Here is an 18,156-nt window from a genome sequence, read left to right on the forward strand (position 1 = left end):
AGAGCTACTTTTCAAAAGACAAGCTACACCCATGTTGAAGTGTGTGTACTAACACATTCCAATGCCAGCTCTGAGTAGGTTTTGAATTATCCACATGTTGAATCTTTCTTGTGCTCCCTACACACCCACTTGCTCAAACATTGAGCATGTTAAGAGCTGACTAATGTTTTTACTGGAGGGTGCAGGACAGAATACTCATTCTCTACTGGGAAATGCAGAAACTATTTAGGAAACAGAAGTGCCAGTCTATAGGAGTGAATGTTCCTAAAATGTGTTCTGTTTACATTGTTTTCCTTTTCTAATGCGCTTCCCAAGCACTGTCTTATTTCTTTTGCAAACCTAGTAAAAGAAATCAGAGCACAAAAAATGATGTACAAATTCGTTTACACAAAAAAGAGAATACATTCTCTTTGGAGTATTTATGGAAACATTGTTTTAATCTCTAATCTAAAAATCTTTAGCACTAACCTTGGAATGTTTTATTAATAAAGTCTTTTGGTTTTTAATTAGGGATTTATGATGTTTCCATTGTGTAGCCTTTGAAAAATTACTTCACTTCTCACATTTTCAGTTTCCTCGTCTGAGAATGAGCACACCAATACATTTTCTTGATAGGGTTTGGGGGAAGAGTAAATTTTATAAATTAAAGCTGTCTAATAGTTGCTAATTATTATTTTTATTCCACTGCATGACTTCACATGGACTAAAGTACTAATCTGGTTAAATTCCCTCAAATTTAAATTAGACTATCTTTATTAAAAATTTTCCAAATATCTAAATGTTTAAAAATAAATGCTTACAACTTTGTTTCAATCGCAAAATTAAAAAAAAAAAAACTGAAGGTTTTGACTGCCAATATTGTGAAGTGTTAATTTCAATGAAATAATCTCAGCAACTGCATGCTTTTACCTAACTTCTTCTGACTTTGTAGAAACTTAAAATCTGTCAGTGATTTATTTATTTACTTTTGTTCCTGAGCAACAATATTGTCCCTGTTTTGATGGGAGGGCTAGACAGAGAAATGTTTTAAAGATCCATGGCCTGCTGACTGCCGTGTAGTATGGTTTGAGCTGCAAGATCTCTGAAGCTTTTGTGGCTATAAATGTTTCTAAATGATGCAACTGAAACATGGAAGAATTTCACTCTCATACCCCATGTATTCCACTTATGAGTAATTGTTGTTATGTGTTTGATTTTTTCCTTTTAATTTTCTAAAATTTAAAAAAGTAGATGAAATGATATTGATTTCTTACTGGTAATTACACTTTTCTTTCTTTCTTTTTTTTTTTTTTTTTGAGACAGGGTCTTGCTCTGTCACCCAGGCTGCAGTGCAGTGGCGTGATTGCGGCTCACTCTAGCCTCAACCTCCTGGGCTCAAGTGATCCTCCCACCTCAGTCTTCCAAGTAGCTGGGAAGCTACAAGTGCATGCCACCATCTTGACTAATTTTAAAATTTTTTTGTAGATATAGGGTCTTGCTATGTTACCCAGGCTGGATCTTTTTTTAAAAACTTAGTTTCTTATAAACATATCCACCTTTTTAAATAAATTAAATACTACTCTTACAGAATTCTCGTTAACTTATGTTGTCTTGGTGGTAAATGAAACTCTAACCTTTAAGATTCAAGTATTGTGTTAGGTGTTGGGATTGTAAAGATAAATCTGAATTTGCTTTATTTAGGAAACTTGCAAATAAATAAATAAATAAATAAAACCCTGGCAATTTCCAGTTTTAGGAGAGGTGAAATGCTTGAATAATTTTGGTATGAGACTGAAGTCAGCAAATAGGATTCAAAACAGATTTGCTTCCTTGCTTCGCGTGTAAGCCACTTGTGCTAGAAATCGCTCACTGAAGTCCATCTATGAGCCAGTCCAGGATACTGATTTTATGTTATAGTGGTTGATGGGGTGGAATCTTCTGGTCTTTAAAATAAGTCAGGTGCATTGAGGATGAGAACTCTCCAGGTTTTAAGTCTCTGATTCATGGACTTGTGGATGTCCTGTGTTGGTCCTAATGGTCTCATGCAGGGGGTCCAGAAGGGTGTCAAGCCTGGGCTGGGATGGCTCTGACTCTGGCTGTCCTCTCAGGACTGTGTGGAGTTGCCCGAGTTTAAGATGTTCAGTTCTCATAGATCACTGGGCAGCTTACTAAGCTGAGGCATGGTAGGTTTGAGTGGCCAAGTTTTCCTCTGGTTGCCTGCCGTGGAATGTGTTTTCCCATAGAAACAACATTTTAAGTTGTGGTCAGGTTCCCAGACCAGCCCACAATAGCCTATTCAGCTGATAATGCAGCTGAGAGACTGCTATTTGACTGATCTGGAGACCAAACCACCACCTATTAACATTGTTTCTATTGGACAGGCCTTTCCAAGTTCTAAATACTAATATAGAAATGAAATTTTGGAGCTCTACCTGTTTGTCAGTTGGAGCTGACAGCATTCGGAACTCAAGTATCGAATCACCCTGCACTCTAGGTTCCTGAAAGACCTCATTCTTTCTTTCTCCTAAGTCTGACCCCATTGGCTGGTGTTCCTGTCTCTTCCTGGGGCTGCCAGTACATTCAGAAGATATTATCTCCTTGGACAGAGCTCTTGTTTGAGAATTTCTGAGAAGTGGCAAGAATCATTGCTTTAGTCCCCAATTCCTTCTGTGGGTGGTAACAGAATTCCATGAGCTCCACCCCCAGCTCCGCCTCTGGCCTGCCTCTGTGCAGGCTCAGAATCCCCTCACCACTTGTTTTGTGTTTTCAATCATTTCTATAATTTCCTTCACCCTCTGGAAAAGTACAATGTGGCTTCAACTTGAATACACGGAATGAATATCCCAGTCAAAGAAAAGCACTTGATGGACCCTGAGCTCCCTGGTGAAGTCCAGGGGTTGCAGAGTTCTGGGAAGCAGTTCTTTACAGGGACAACATGTTCTCATCATGTCATTGGCCATATCCTCTCAGATGCTCCAGAAGCAAACATTTGAGATAAGCTGAATTTTCTGTCTGGAAGCAATGCTTCCTCATCCTTAGAGGGTCAAATAGTTTAAACTTCATGAAGAAATTCACCTCTTTCCATGTATGGGAACGACTTTTACCCAACCAACCAGACATGTGACGCCAGTAGGCCAGATACAGATGCCCTCCCTCGGAGAAGTGATCCAGTACACACTAGGACAGCCAGTTATTCAAATCATTGCCTTGAGAACTTTGAGGAGTCCATTCTGCTGGTGTAGTTTTCTAAGCAGACAAACAGACTTTGTGTTCTTAGTGCTGCTTCATCCAGAGTTCCAGAAGCATGAAGTGAAGAGTGCTAACTTGCTGCACACATGATGTACTTCAAACATCTGTGCTTCTGGTCTTCATGGATCAATTGTCTAGTTTCCTGTAGAGTGCATCCCATGGCTTTTTGAGCTTTAAATTTTTTTTTTTAATATACACACACCACCTATAAAAGATTCCAACACGATTTAAATTGACTGTCAGTCTAAAATGATGTCCCAGATCTGAGGAACTGCCTTTGCAGCTTTGTTTCCTAATTGTCTTAGGCTGTGTGTGTGTGTGTGTGTGTGTGTGTGTGTGTGTGAGAGAGAGAGAGAGAGAGAGAGAGTATGTGTGTGTTGGGGAGGAGGGTGCACGTGTACATGGCCTTAAATGGTGACAGCATTTTTGGACCCTAAGTTCTTGGGCTATTGCTTTCAATCAACACAAAATCTCCATGAAAAGCTGAGGGTACACAGCAAATGAAACTGTTGATGCAACACCTGTGTGCTGCCTGTGCTATGAGTTACTCCAGTTAGCAGTGGGAAAAGCCTTCATCCAAGCAGCACATCCAAAGATACCTTTCAAGGTCACTCTGTGGATTTTGTCATGGTTGTCTGTAGGAATTGGCCACATAAGGCTGGCTCCATCTATGACCTTGATCAGTTGCAACAATCTGTCATCATAAAATACATGCCAACTTGTGAGCTGAAAACCTTCGTTTAGTTGCTTGTGGGATTTTTATTTTTCTCTTTTGCCAAAGAAATAAATAGAATCAAATATTTATATATGTGTATTATTTGTCTACATTGATTTTGTATTTTCTCAAAGGAAAATATTGATTTATGAGTTATAAACATGGATAACTTCATTGATCAGAATACATTAATGACTGGCATGTCAGTGAAATAAGGAACAAAACCACCATACATTTCTGTTTAACTGCCTATATAGCCTTTCAAAGATGTGTTAAATAGTCTTCCTTTAAATAGATAAATTTATAAGAAATAATTCTCTGTATCACACAGATTTTAATGTTGGTGGCATTTTCCATCTGGCCTACTTTTGGCGCTGAGGAGATATTAATCTTTGTTAATTGTACTTCGTACTTACTAGTGCCTAAAGTCAATATTATCTTGTGTGCTTCTAAATAGACTACAGGATGGTCTAGGCATAATAGATATTGTTTCTGTGCTTGAAGAACAATGTATTACTCTGGGAGTAAAGGGGGTGGGTTGGACTTCAGGGATGAGATCTAGACAGATAATTGTTTTAAATATATAACTACAGTATAGCTTGTGTACGTTTTTGAAGATATGTCTGGAATTGTGTTTGTAATGTGAAAGATGAATGGGATTCATCAGGGAACACTAAGGAAGGAGATGGAACTACATATTGAAATGGAAAGATGGAAGAGCTAATATAAAAATGGAGGAAGTGTCTGGTTTTTGTGTGTGTCAGAGATAGCAGTGCGTGCATGAGTGAGGGCTGAGATGGTGAAGAGGAGCTGAGTAGGAGGGTGGGAATTGAAGGTACAGGTAAAGGTAAGAGTGGACAGGTAGATTAGGCCTACCTGGTAGATATCTGAAACTAATAACGAGACACTTAACATTATAGAGGGTGAAGGTCCATCTTTGGGTTGTAGGAGAATAGAAATAAGCATGGTGAATAGGAAAAGATACTTAGCCATATTGTCCTAATGGAGTAGAGACAAACTAGGAAGCCAGGAAAAAAGAACATGATACTAGTCCAACAATGAAATCACCAGGATTTGGACAAGGGATTTGCTAATGGAGTTGGAGAATTTAAGAGGAATTTCATCAGTGGGATGAAATAAAACTAGTGACTCCCCTTAGCAACCGGGAAACATCAAATCATAGCTGAGATAGTCCTCTTCTGAGCTTACCACACATGCTGTGGCCAAAGGCCTTTGTTCTGGCCACCCTGAGTTCCCCGGGCAGACCTTGATGTTCGTGCTTTCTCTGTTGCGTAGACACTCTTTGTACCTGTGTTCCTAGACTGTGAGATCCTCAAGAGCAAAGACTGTGTCTTAGTCACTTTTTAAATATAGCTGTTTTATTTGTAATCGCATTGGGACATGATTATTATTATTTTACCTTAAAATAAAACTTTTCCCTTTAGAACGGTTTTAGAGTTACAGAAAAATTAAGAGAGTTCCCGTATACTCTGGACACTTTACTCTGTTGTTAGCATCTGATACTAGCATGGCATATTTTTGGTAATTAATGAACCAATTTTTTTTTTCTTTTTCTTTTTCTTTTTCTTTTTTTTTTTTTTTGAGACGGAGTTTCTTGCTCTGTGCCCAGGTTGGAGTGCAGTGGCACAATCTCTGCTCACTGCAAGCTTCACCTCCCGGGTTCATGCCATTCCCCTGCCTCAGCCTCCAGAGAAGCTGGGACTACAGGCGCCGGCCACCACACCCGGCTAATTTTTTTTTTTTTGTAGTTTTAGTAGAGATGGAGTTTCACTGTGTTAGCCAGGATGGTCTCGATCTCCTGACCTCGTGATCCGCCTGCCTCAGCCTCCCAAAGTGTTGGGATTACAGGCGTGAGCCACCGTGCCCAGCCAATGAACCAATATTGATATGTAGTTAGTGATTAAAGGCCATTCCTTATTCAAATGTTCTGAGTTTTTACTTAATGTCCTTTTTATGTTCAGAGTCCCATCTAGGATATCAGCCTGCATTTAGTAGTCATGTTTTCTTAGACATGACTCAGCTGTCACAGTTCTCAGACTTTCCTTGTTTTTAATGACCTTGACAGTTTTTAGGAGGGCTGGTCAGATATTTTGCAGGATGGCCCTGAATGGAATGATTTGATGTTTTTGTCATGATTACACTGAAATTATGGGCTTTTGGGAAAAAGACCACAGAGGTAAAGTTCCATTTTTATCACAACATGATTTGTCGTTGTTGCTGTAACCCTTCGTCGCCTGGCTGAGATAGGATTTGTCAGGATTTTCCACTTTTTCCTCCCCTTTATACTGTACTCTTTGGAAGTCAGTCAATGTGTGTAGCTCACATGTAAGAAGTGGGGAGTTATGCTTCATGCTTTGGAAGGCCAAGCATCTCTGAAATTATTTGAAAGTCTAAAGCACAGGAGATTTGTCTCTTCTCTCCCATTTATGTATTTCTTCAATCATTTATTTATCAGTATGGACTTATGGATATTGATTTTTTACTTGGTGTTGTAATCCAATGCTGCTTTTGTTACTTTGTTGCTCCCAAAGGGTTCTGGCTTTGGCCATTTGGACTTCTTTCATTTGGCTCCTGTGTCCCTTGCCATGCTCCCTTCAGTGTGGATGTGTGTTTAGCACTTCCTTATACTTTCTGTCACTGCAAGATGCTAGAGATTCCGCTTGTCTATTTCCTGCCAAGCCCTAGAATCATCTCCCAGGAGCCCTGATTCCTTTTTTTGAATAATAGTATTAGCAACCAAGATCTAGGCATTAGGCATACTCATCTTGGTCAGTTTTATTTCTTAGCTAACACAGTGCCTAGCACATGATAGACTCTCATTAAATATTGCTGACTAGCCAGCAATAATGGAATGTTGAGTAACCGATGGTACAAATGACTCAATGAAATATTGTGTAGCTATCCAAAATGATCATTAGATTTATACAATAACCTAAGTGAAAAAGTAACAAAAAAGGAAGATTGTAATAACACTCATGCAAAACAAGCGGAGACTTGTGCGAAAAATGCTAACAAGAGGAACTAGATTTGAATTTTGGCTCCCCAGTTTATTAACAGTGTGAATTTAGATGGATTAATCTCTATGGCTCAACTTCCTCACATTCATTATAATACAACAATAATGATAAAAATAATAACTTATTTCATAGGAGTATTGTGGGGAGGTAAATGAGTGCTGGGGCTGAAATAGGACAAGCACTCAATAGATAGGATGAATGTAGTGATTACTGTGAGGCTGATGGAACTATGATGTTTTGTCTTTGTTTCCCAAATCCTCAGTGATATGTAACATTACATACATCGTGACCTCTTCATCTCTCTCCCCAATCTTCTGTAAGGAATATCTGGAACTGGATCGTTTCAGCCATGGTAGTCTCACTCTCTCTTCCTAGGAATTCCCGTAGTGCTTCCTATTTGAAATGATTGCTCAGTAATGTTTTTATGTTGCCTGGGGTTCATCACCACCCTTTATACATACATGTTCCTCCAGTCCCCCGACCGTGGCTCTCAGCAAAGGGGCAGCTTGAGTCCCTCTCATGAGCCCTTCAGCACACAACCCAGTGTATCTCAATAGGTTAGTTTAATTTGTAAAACATGATTTGGCAATCATGTAGGTCGAAGCATGTAGAGTATCCAGAATTCAATAAATGTTAGCTCTTTTTCTGTTTTTGTTTTTTTTTTTTAACTTTTATTTTAGGCTCAGGGGTACATGTGCAGGTTTGTTATACAGGTAAACTCGTGTCATGATTGTTTGAGGTACAAATTATATCAGTTTGTTTCTTAATCATATTTTATTTCCATAGTCACAAAAGAACAAAAAATAAATAAAAAAACCTTTGGGTTGGTAAAAAAAAAAAAATTGTTGAACAGCTTTGTGCTTGTGGGCAAGGCGAATAGTCCTGATGTACCTGATTGTGGACCTGGCAGTGAACTTACTGGCTGCACAGGAAGAGGAGCTATTGATCTTGGATAAATTGAGTTTGAGGCATTTAATTCTAAATGCCCTGAAAACAGGAACTAAAGAGAGAAGTAAAGAGACAGAGTGGAAGAAAGGGAGATAGGGAAGGGGAGATGAGGAAGGGACGGGGAGAAAGAGGGAGAGAGAAACAGATGGACCGTGGCTTGGAGGAAAAGGTAATGGAGTCACCAATCTACTGGTGATGGAGAAGGCAAGAAGGGGATAAAGCTCTTGAAAACCAGCATAAAATCTATTATTCGTTCTGTTCCTTTTCAGATTCCTTTTACCTAAAAAAAAATATCCCCAACTGCACAAAGTAGGTTAGAGTGCTTGGCTGGCTTGTATCCTCAAAGGAGGAAGCCAGAATTGCCCGCATCCTAAGCAGTGTCGACCCAGACAATCCAGAGAAGAGTCGCTGGGTCTACAGCAGCAGTCTCCAACCTTTTTGGTACCAGGGACTCGTTTCGTGAAAGATAGCTTTTCCATGGACCAGGGGTGCCAGGGGCATGGTTTCAGGATGATTCAAGCTCATTACATTTATTGTGCACTTTATTTCTATTATTATTACGTTGTAATATATTATGAAATAATTATACAACTCACCATAACGTAGAATCAGTGGGAGCCCTGAGCTTGTTTTCCTGCGACTAGACAGTCCCATCTGGGAGTGATAGGAGACAGCGACAGATCACCAGGCATTAGATTCTCATAAGGAGTGGACAACCTAGATCCCTCCCACGTGCAGTTCACAATAAGGTTTGCGCTCCTATGAGAATCTAACGCTGTCCCTGATCTGACAGGAGGTGGAGTTCAGGGGTAATGAGAGTGATGGGGAGCAGCTGTAAATACAGAGGAAGCTTCACTTGCTTGCCTGCCACTTACCTCCTGCTGTGTGGCCCAGTTCCTAACAGGACATGGACTGGTCTGTGGCCCAGGGGTTGGGGACCGCAGTCTAGAGAGCCAAGCTGAAGCTTAGGGAAGTCACGGAAGGTGTTCTCATTACCAGGGTTTGAAGTTTTATTACCCAGGTTGCATTGTGACTGGCAGATAGACTGGAACAGTCACGTGAGGTATTCAAATCACTGCTGGGAGACTTGACCTCTGACTTCAGTGAAGAGGGCCAGAATAAAGGCACTAAAATAAAGAGGGGGAGTATTTGCAAGATTTGTCAGAGTAGCATGGGCCCCTTCCTCAGACGACTCATGATGTTTTTTCCTTTTTTATCTTGTTAAGAAAATTATCAAAGAGCAAATCAAATCATGATGTGTAGTTCACAAGACAGGCAGCTCATTTGTGTATTGTAATTGTTCCATGATCTATCACATTTTTTATAGTGGAAGTTATTTTAACCTTGGAACAGTAGGATGTTAAGATATTAACATGGGACACAATACATGGGCAGGTGGGTGTCCTTTGTTGTGTGAGGGCATTTACCTTTTGACGCCCCTCCAGATTTACACTTAAGGGGCTAAATCATGATTTTTTCCCTTAAAGGTTAAGAAAAAAAAGCAGTTAATGGAGCAGGTCAGCCTCATTAGCCATTACCTAGTGCTTAGTGTTCTCCTTGCGCAAGAGTTTAATCACTAACATACATGTTGAGAAACTAACATATATGAAATAAGAGCCTCCTGACCTTGTTTTTATTACCTTAACCTTTTCTGAAAAGGAGTTTGCACTTTGCATAGGAAACAGAAAGGCTATCTTGCTGTAAGAGGCCAGATTGCAGAAATGGGCTCTGGCTAAGGAATGTGGACACACTGCAGACATCTTGCACAGAGGCCAAGTCTTGCAATGATGTGGTCAGACGTGGTAGAGGCCAGCTGTTTGCTCCGTTGAGAGAGGCTTTCGCCAGTCTACGGGATCTCTGAGGGCTGTGTTTAACTGAATCCAAATATCAAACCTGGTGAGACTCACTCATGCCCCAGGATGTTTGGAGTTGGGTTCTTGCAGAGCACAATATTGAAAGTAACTGGTAAAAGAAATTACAGATAAAGACTTAGCATTTTAAAAAAAATGTAACATACAGTGGTGAAGTGGAATATAAATGTATTTTCCCTCTTTCCCCTATAGACTATTGGAATACAGGTTAAAACAATTTATGCTGGCTGGGTGTGGTGCCTCACACTTTGGGAGGCAGAGGCGGGTGGATCACGAGGTCAGGAGTTCGAGACCAGCCTGGGCAGTATGGTGAAACCCTTGTCTCTACTAAAAATACAAAAATTAGCTGGGCATGGTGGCGCATGCCTGTAGTCCCAGCTACTCGGGAGGCTGAGGCAGAAGAATCTATTGAACCCAGGAGGTGGAGGTTGCAGTGAGCTGAGATCACGCCACTGCACTCCAGCCTGGGCGACAGAGCAAGACTCTGTCTCGAAACAGTTTGTGCTATGCTTTATCCTTGGTCTATTGATGGACATTCTGTGATTTGTGTTACTTATGTCACCCTGAATGCTACTGGATGAAATGTCATCTTGTCCTCTAAGTACACCTTTGACTTAACATAGGGTCAGGAGAGTGTACTCTAGAGTCAGGCTTCTTGAGTTCAGATCTCCATTACACACGTCTAAGCTATGGGACCTTGGCCAGGTTGTTTAAACTTCTTAAGCAATAGTTTTTTTTTTTTTTTAGTGTTAAACATTATAACAATAAAAATTACCTTGAAGAGTTGCTATGAGGATGAAATAAAATAATGTATCTTTAGCACTTAGCAAAGAGTTCTTTCCCCTTTGAATTTTAATTTTTAAAAATGTGTTGAATGTTGTTGCTACTTGCACAGAGCTTTAACTCTGACTCTGTGTGTTTGTGCTGGAGTGATGGGGTTTGGTGGGGATAGCTGACGAGGTGAAAAGAGAAAGAGGTATGGATGCTATACTTTCATTGACCCCAAAGAGTAACTGTATTAAAGATTTACCTTCCCTGTACAAGCATTTTGTATTGAAACCTTATAACTAAATATTTTATTATGGAAATAATCCAGTATGTCTGCTTTAGAGTTTACGTGTTTTAGTTCTTTCCAGCTTCAATAAGACATTCATTTATTTCCAGAATCAGAGCTGTTTTTTTTCTGTGTGTAAGTAGAACAAATGTCACGCAGCTTGTTTGAACGAGTTCTATTCGTTTACAGTGTCTCAAGACCAAAAGCAGCAGAGGAGAAATCTTATATGTTTCTAATACTTTGCATTGAGCCATACCGCATAGCATTTAGATTGATTTAAGAATGAATGGCAACACAATTAAAACAATCATTGTCATTTGAAGGTATTGGTTGAAATAACTGAAATTATGTAACGTATTACTTGTGAATGATAAAGTTTTAAAATTCATAGAAAGTCAGAGGATGCAAATAAAATAAGTCCAATCCAAAATTATAAAGAACCTTAAGAAATACAGTGAAATGAAAATGTGATGCATTAATGAAAGGGAATGGTGAATAAATGAAACAAGAAGTATCCTGTTTCAAAGATAAGATGTTCATATTCAAAAGTAGAGTTATTGTTTTAAGTGAAAGATGATGATGGAAATAGAAAAGCATATATTTTAAAATGAACAGTTGTGGATGAATATTAGATAAGAAAGCAAGAGAACTCTGTCTCTGCCTCCCCAGGTTCTCATCTCTTAAGGTAACTAGGTCGAAACATTTCTGTTTTTTGTTCTTCTCATATCCATCTCCATAACACCATCTACCATGTTTGTACCTCTGTGTCTAGATTTAAACGGTACCCATTGGTTTCTTGCTTTGAAAGACGGAGACTTAGTTCACTAAAGTATCTGTACCCTTTTTCTCTCTTCTTCTTCACAACTTTTAAATATAGCTGTAGTATAACTTTTCTTTATTGGTTATTTGAAAACACAGTGTAATATAGAGAAGACTCTGTTTCTAGGATCGGCTGCTTTATTGACTGCCACACTTTCCCTCCCAGATTGTTTCCCGAGTTATGTCATCTGTCCCATTACTTCTACCCTTGCGAAGGTTTACAACATTTACATTTTCTTTTGTAACTATAGTAAATTGTAAAATCTTCCATGTTTTGGCTGTAGATTGATTCTAAACATTAAAAAAAGAACGTTTATATTATCGTGCTTTTTCAAATACCTTGGAAAATCCTTAGAATATTTGGCTTCGTAGGACTGAAATAGTTATTCTGGACCCTTTGTTTCTGAGCTTCTTCATCTTGTATGTGTGTTACGACATACATATTTTTGCCAGACACTATGTCTGTGACATATTATGTCAGCCAATGTATGATTGTAATTAAAAAAAAAACAAAACATTATGTCAACCACAGGACACCCTGCAAAGGCTCAGGGGTGCTCTGACAGTATTCCAGGATTTCGTAGGGATTGGACTATCTCAGCGGAGCTGTTCTAATGGGCTGTTCCTGGAGAAGGTTTGAGGTGGTTGACTTTGACCTGGATTGTCATTTCAAATCGAGAGAACTTTTATAATAAAAGTTTGGAAGGCCGAGTGTTCCCCTCTACCCCAGCTGTCTACCCTGACTTCCTCTCTCATTTTCCTTTCTGAGAATTTGAATTTCCCCAGGAACTTCTGGACACTGAAGTTTCAGGCATTACTTTGTCATGGAGGGACAAAGGGTTGAGAGCCTTTGACTTAAAATTCTCCATAACATCTTTCTTCCTTTATTCCTTATGGTTCCATTGGTTGAGTAACCTAGGTCAGAAGATGATTCCATCAGGATGATAATGCTGCATTGTATGTTCATCGCCTTTTTCATATATGAAGCTTTCATGTCCATTATTTGACACATATACACACAAGGGAGACATTTCATTATGCCATTGTACACAGAAATATACTGAGCTCACACAGCCTCTAGCATCATGCACATATTTCGCCTCTATCCAATCATTTCCTCTCTATCCTCAGAGAAGGCCTGGGCTGCTGGGTATAGAGTTAGGGCCCTTTCCTTGGCTCCTCCAGCTTTCTTCCTAATTCCCTTTCTGACCTCGGCATCTGTCAGTGTGAAGTATGCATGGTGCCCTGCAGGGTGTTCCAGATTTTCTGGAGAAACAAAAGGGGTAAAGGACATAGCAAAGACCTTACGTTGGTTCCCAAACCGGCATGATGCTGAAGTAGTGAGTTCAGAGGAAATGTGGGAGGGCTCTGTACTGTGTCATATGGTCTCCATATACAAAGAGAATGTGGGAGTGCACCCTAACTGAAAACACATTTTAGCTATACAGTTGTTTTTAAAGGTTTATGCTTTTGGGATTACAGTGTTTATACCTGTAAGCTTTGGAATTGCTCCTAGTTTGTGTGAAACTGATTGTAAAACATTTGACCTTCCTTATGAGCCCCTGATCACCAGCAACTAGCATCAATGCTTAGGCCCTCAGGATGTGGCAAAGTAAAACTAATGGTTGCTTCTTCTAGGTCTCTGTGTATTATAGTCTCTGTCTTAGTTTCCACTGTAGAAGTCACTGGATCCTTACTCTGTTGCTCCCTGAAATTGTTAAATGTGGATCATCTGGATTCTGAATGGAGTTTCTGTTCCAGGACATGTGATGAACTGTCTGTAAACAAGAAACCCAGAGTGACACTGATTTTATTTTCTTGTAACTGCTGGTATCAAGTGTATTTCCAAACTTTTTTTTTTGAGACAGAGTCTTACTTTGTCGCCCAGGCTGGAGTGCAGTGGTACGATCTCAGCTCACTGCAGCCTCCGCCTCCCGGATTCAAGCGATTCTCGTGCCTCAGCCCCCTAAGTAGCTGGGAATATAGGCACATGCCAGCACACCAAGCTAATTTTTGTGTTTTTGGTAGAGATGGGGTTTCATCATGTTGGCCAGGCTGGTCTTGAACTCCTGACCTCAAGTGACCTGCCCGCCTTGGCTTCCCAAAGTGCTGGGATTACAGGCATGAGCCACTGCACCTGGCCTGCTTCCAAACTTTTGCTAAATAAATATTTACAGGTTTTGGCCTTTATTTTTTCTGACTCATGTCAGAGTTTGCATTCCTGTAATTTTAGTGAAAGGAAGAATGTGTAAAATTATAGAGGTGAGATGGGCCGGGGGGGGGAAATATATGTATATATATATGGCTTCAAAGAGTAGAAACGTAAAGTGTTACATGCATGAGATTTTATTACAACCTTTCTTAACCATATCGGTAAGAAATTTATTGTTTAAGTTTATTGTCTAATTTAAGACTTGTATGGCTTCATGAATTGTGACAGAATGTGCTACATTTTGTAGCTCTGGTTTTTATTTCCCTGATGGGCCAATGCATAGGTAATATTAAGGGATGTCCCTGTTAATATCACTATGTTAGTGTCCTAAGCTACCAACCCAGCATTGAGTCTCATGAGTTTGCTTTATCTGTCTGCCAGGATTCATCTTGCTTTTATAACTCAGGGATTTTTTTTTTCCCTTTGGCCATCTCTTCCTCTTCTTCTTCTTTTTTTAAATATGGAATTCTTCTGTTTTTGTTTTAGACCCAATGTCTGTGGATCACGTTATAATGCTTACTGTTGCCCTGGATGGAAAACCTTACCTGGCGGAAATCAGTGTATTGTCCGTAAGTAAATAGAACACCTGTCATTCTGCATGTCCTTCTTTTGTTGTGTTGGTTGCATGGGGAGCCTTAGAATGTGGCCCTTTGTAACTGTACTATTAATCTGTTTATAGTAGAGCCTTCCAGCTTTAAGACTTTTCTGCCTTTCCAGTTTGGGAAATACATCAACTTAGTCAAACCCCTCTCAAAGTTTAGTCACAGGGGTACTTTGCTTGAGATTGTGTCATTTACATGTGTTGTACCTGGCTACATAGACTAATTACTTTGATGGGAGTTTGAATGAAAGAGTCTTATTGCTGGTTTTCTTATTGTAATTTCTAACTTTGCTGGCCACCCACAGGCCTAACCAAACCCTGTACATTGAATTTGGGTGATTGAGGGGCCACTCCTAGATAGAAGGGAAAGGGAGGAGATAGAGCACCAGGCAAAGATCAGTGGCAAGACTAAGAAACATCTCAAATGATAACAGAGGTTCCTCTATTGAATTGTGCTGGCAAGGCCAACCTCCAGATTTCCCCAATATCCCACAAATGTTGATTGACAAATCACATGCCAGACAAGGTGTTATTTAATGGAGACACCAAAGTCAACTTTAGTCATGATGTCTGCCCTTCATGAGCTTTTACAGTTGTTGGACCTGTGAAATAATGTCCAGTTTTCAGAAAACGCCATTAGTATAATGGAGAAATTTAGAGCTGAAGGGACATTAAAGAATCACTTAGTTCACCTTCTCACTTGGCTGACAGTGGTCAGTGGAGAATAGACTATATTGGCCAATATTTGCTTCACGACCTGAAGAAGCTTAACTCTTTCTCAATTCTTGATTTTGACCAGAAAGCTTCTCCTTTATTTGACACACTATGGTTTAAGACCAAAACTGGATCATTAAAAGAGAAATATAATGGTATTTGGATTTTCTCAATGAACTTTATAATAGAACCCTTTCCTCGCCTTCTGTAGAGTTCTCTGAGAAATGATGTCTTCAGGTATTTAAATAAATGTTTATTGGATCCTTTGACAGTTTGTTTCTTAGCCATTTCCAGTTTCCATCCTAAACTCTTTGGATGTTTGAATGCACTTTCTATCAAGTGTAGTCTTTTAGCTTTGCATGTCACATGTGCACTTGCAAGGCTGTGCAGGAGCTTGAGGAAAAGATCATGCCTGTCATGACAAAAAGTAGTGACCAAGTCCTAGTCTGCTGATAAATATCAATCATATGCCATTTAAACTTACTGTTGTGGCCACTAGCAGAGTATTTGGTACCAGAATGATATTAGTCTCTGGGTGGTGTGCAAATGTTAATATTTCTCTAAAGGATGAATGGCTTCCTGACTGTAGAATCAGTACTCTGGCGGTAGATTCCAGCGTTCTTCTCTCAGACTGTTGATGGAATTCAGAACAGGATAAAAATTAAACAATAAACATTTACAATAGGCTGGGCACGGTGGCTCATGCCTGTAATCCCAGCACTCTGGGAGGCCGAGGCAGGCAGATCACGAGGTCAGGAGATCGAGACCATCCTGGCTAACACGGTGAAACCCCATCTCTACTAAAAATACAAAAAATCAGCTGGGCGTGGTGGCACGTGCCTGTAGTCCCAGCTACTCGGGAGGCTGAGGCAGGAGAATGGCGTGAACCCAGGAGGCAGAGCTTGCAATGAACCGAGATCGCGCCACTGCACTCCAGCCTAGGCGACAAAGCGAGACTCCGTCTCAAAAAAACAAAACAAAACAAAACAAAACAAGAAAACATTTACAATAAAATTGGCTCCCAAAAGTAACAATGTAATTTTCATATCATTAAATCTTAGAGTTAATATATTTCTTATGATCATACAAATATGTTTAGATGCAGAATTTTAATTTGTTTGTTTGGTTTTCTCGTCATAGCCTGTTCTGGGCTTTTGATGGATTAAGTGCTGTGGACTAAGCAAAGAGAGGTTGAGAACCACCGTTATTGGATAAAGGAGTTGTGGATTTTAAAGCCAGAGTTTATTTAGTTCAATAGACTTGTTTTGAAAATGAGTACACCTGAGGCTTAAGGTCATATAAGTCATGATAGCAAAGTTCGTGAGGGACCTGAGAACCCAGGTTTCCTCATTTGAGGATCGGTCCCCTATAACAAATCGTGTTCTAAATCCATGTGCTAACAGGCCTCTGGTTTTATTCACAGCCATTTGCCGGCATTCCTGTGGGGATGGATTTTGTTCGAGGCCAAATATGTGCACTTGCCCATCTGGTCAGATAGCTCCTTCCTGTGGCTCCAGATCCAGTAAGTCTAACATGTCATTATATATAATATTATTTTATGTGGTTACACCCCATTTTCTCCTAAATTTGATTTTGGCTTTCCTCTTTCCTGCAATACATTTTTTCACTAGAACATCTGCCTTCTCTGTTCTGCCCAAAATACTTGGACAGGCTTTCCTTCATCTGGCCTCTCATTTCCCTGCTTTACTCTTTATAGGAAAATTACCTATGGGGCATAGTTACTGTGAATAGGATAAGCTTATGGCCTTTTATGTAGGTATTGCCTTATTCATCTTTGTATCTCCAATGTAAACACCATAAAAGGTGCTCAATGAAATGGCTGTTTAATGAACGTTTTTGGCTCAAGAAATCTAGGCATTCTTCCTTGTGGTACTGAAATATGAATCTGATTAAAAACTTATTTAAGACTCAAGACCCCTGCTTTACAAGAAGAAAATGTAAGAAGTCATCATGGAAGTTTCTGGGGGTGATTTATAATGAAGCATAAACATATTTTTCCTTTCAGAATTTTGCCACCTTCTGTGATGCCAGAGGAATATCCACAGTTCATTCTTCAGAGCCTTTGCTTGCTTATTCTATTGTTTTTCTTTTGGGGGTTTGGGCAAGTGAGTCATCATTGGTTGTTTAAAAAGCTGAAGTTCTTGTTTCTGTAAACAGCCCCTCAAAACTTTGACTGTCCCCATGGCAAAATACGTAGGTCCCTTTTCCATTTCTTTTTTTTTTTTTTTTTTCTGGTGAGAAAATGCACCCCGCTTGTTGTGTGTCCTATTTTGACAGAGTTTTAAAGAGAAACATTGTGGAATCAGTGCATTCTCTTTTGTTTACTGCAAGTAGAGACTTCAGTGTGTCAAGGCTCATTACCTGTTAAGAGTTCAAACATTTGAGTGTGTCTCTCACAAGCCAATTAACAGGTTAGGGCAAGTTGTCCTGTGTAGCACTCTTGATGCCCTCTCGCCTCCCTTGGCTTCATGGGTGAACACCGGGGACTCTGCCTGAGATCTTTGTATACTTTTCTGGCCAAAGAGCATGCCAGGTCTGCATGCAGGGCAAGCTGGAAGTGCTGGGGGTTAGTGGACCTAGAAGCGACTTTTAACCAACAACAGATGGAGAGTGGTTGGATAAGTGCCTCAGCTTCCTTGCCTCTCAGTTTGGATAACCATGAGGTTCACTCTGCACTGTCTCCTGAAGTTCCCCAGTCGACTGAGCCCTCACTGTTCACAGTGATAATAGATTTGATAATGTACTTTATTAGCTTCCTTCTCTTTTTGTCTCACTTTCACACTCTCCTACGAGTGTTTCCTAGAATTACTTTCAGAACAAACTACTTCCATTTCAATTATTGTCTCAGAATCTGCTTCTGGTGGAGCCTACACAATAACAGCCACCTTTTACTAAATACAGCCAGTTACGATTGGGATAGAAACTCCCCTATGGG

The 18,156-nt window shown here is 39.9% G+C and overlaps 1 protein-coding gene across 2 annotated transcripts in view; it reads left to right on the forward strand.

Annotated features, from left to right (window-relative positions):
- LOC105490699 (fibrillin 1) overlaps nt 1–18,156 on the forward strand; it is a 237,062-nt gene that overhangs the window by 18,005 nt on the left and 200,901 nt on the right. For both annotated transcript variants that reach the window (XM_011756581.2, XM_011756573.2), the window contains exons 3-4: nt 14,372–14,454; nt 16,624–16,722. In XM_011756581.2, coding sequence (XP_011754883.2) covers nt 14,372–14,454; nt 16,624–16,722 — 182 coding nt within the window. The remainder of the gene's footprint in view (nt 1–14,371; nt 14,455–16,623; nt 16,723–18,156) is intronic.

This window comes from Macaca nemestrina, chromosome 7, assembly GCF_043159975.1.
Source record: "Macaca nemestrina isolate mMacNem1 chromosome 7, mMacNem.hap1, whole genome shotgun sequence".
Classification (NCBI taxonomy): Eukaryota; Metazoa; Chordata; class Mammalia; order Primates; family Cercopithecidae; genus Macaca; species Macaca nemestrina.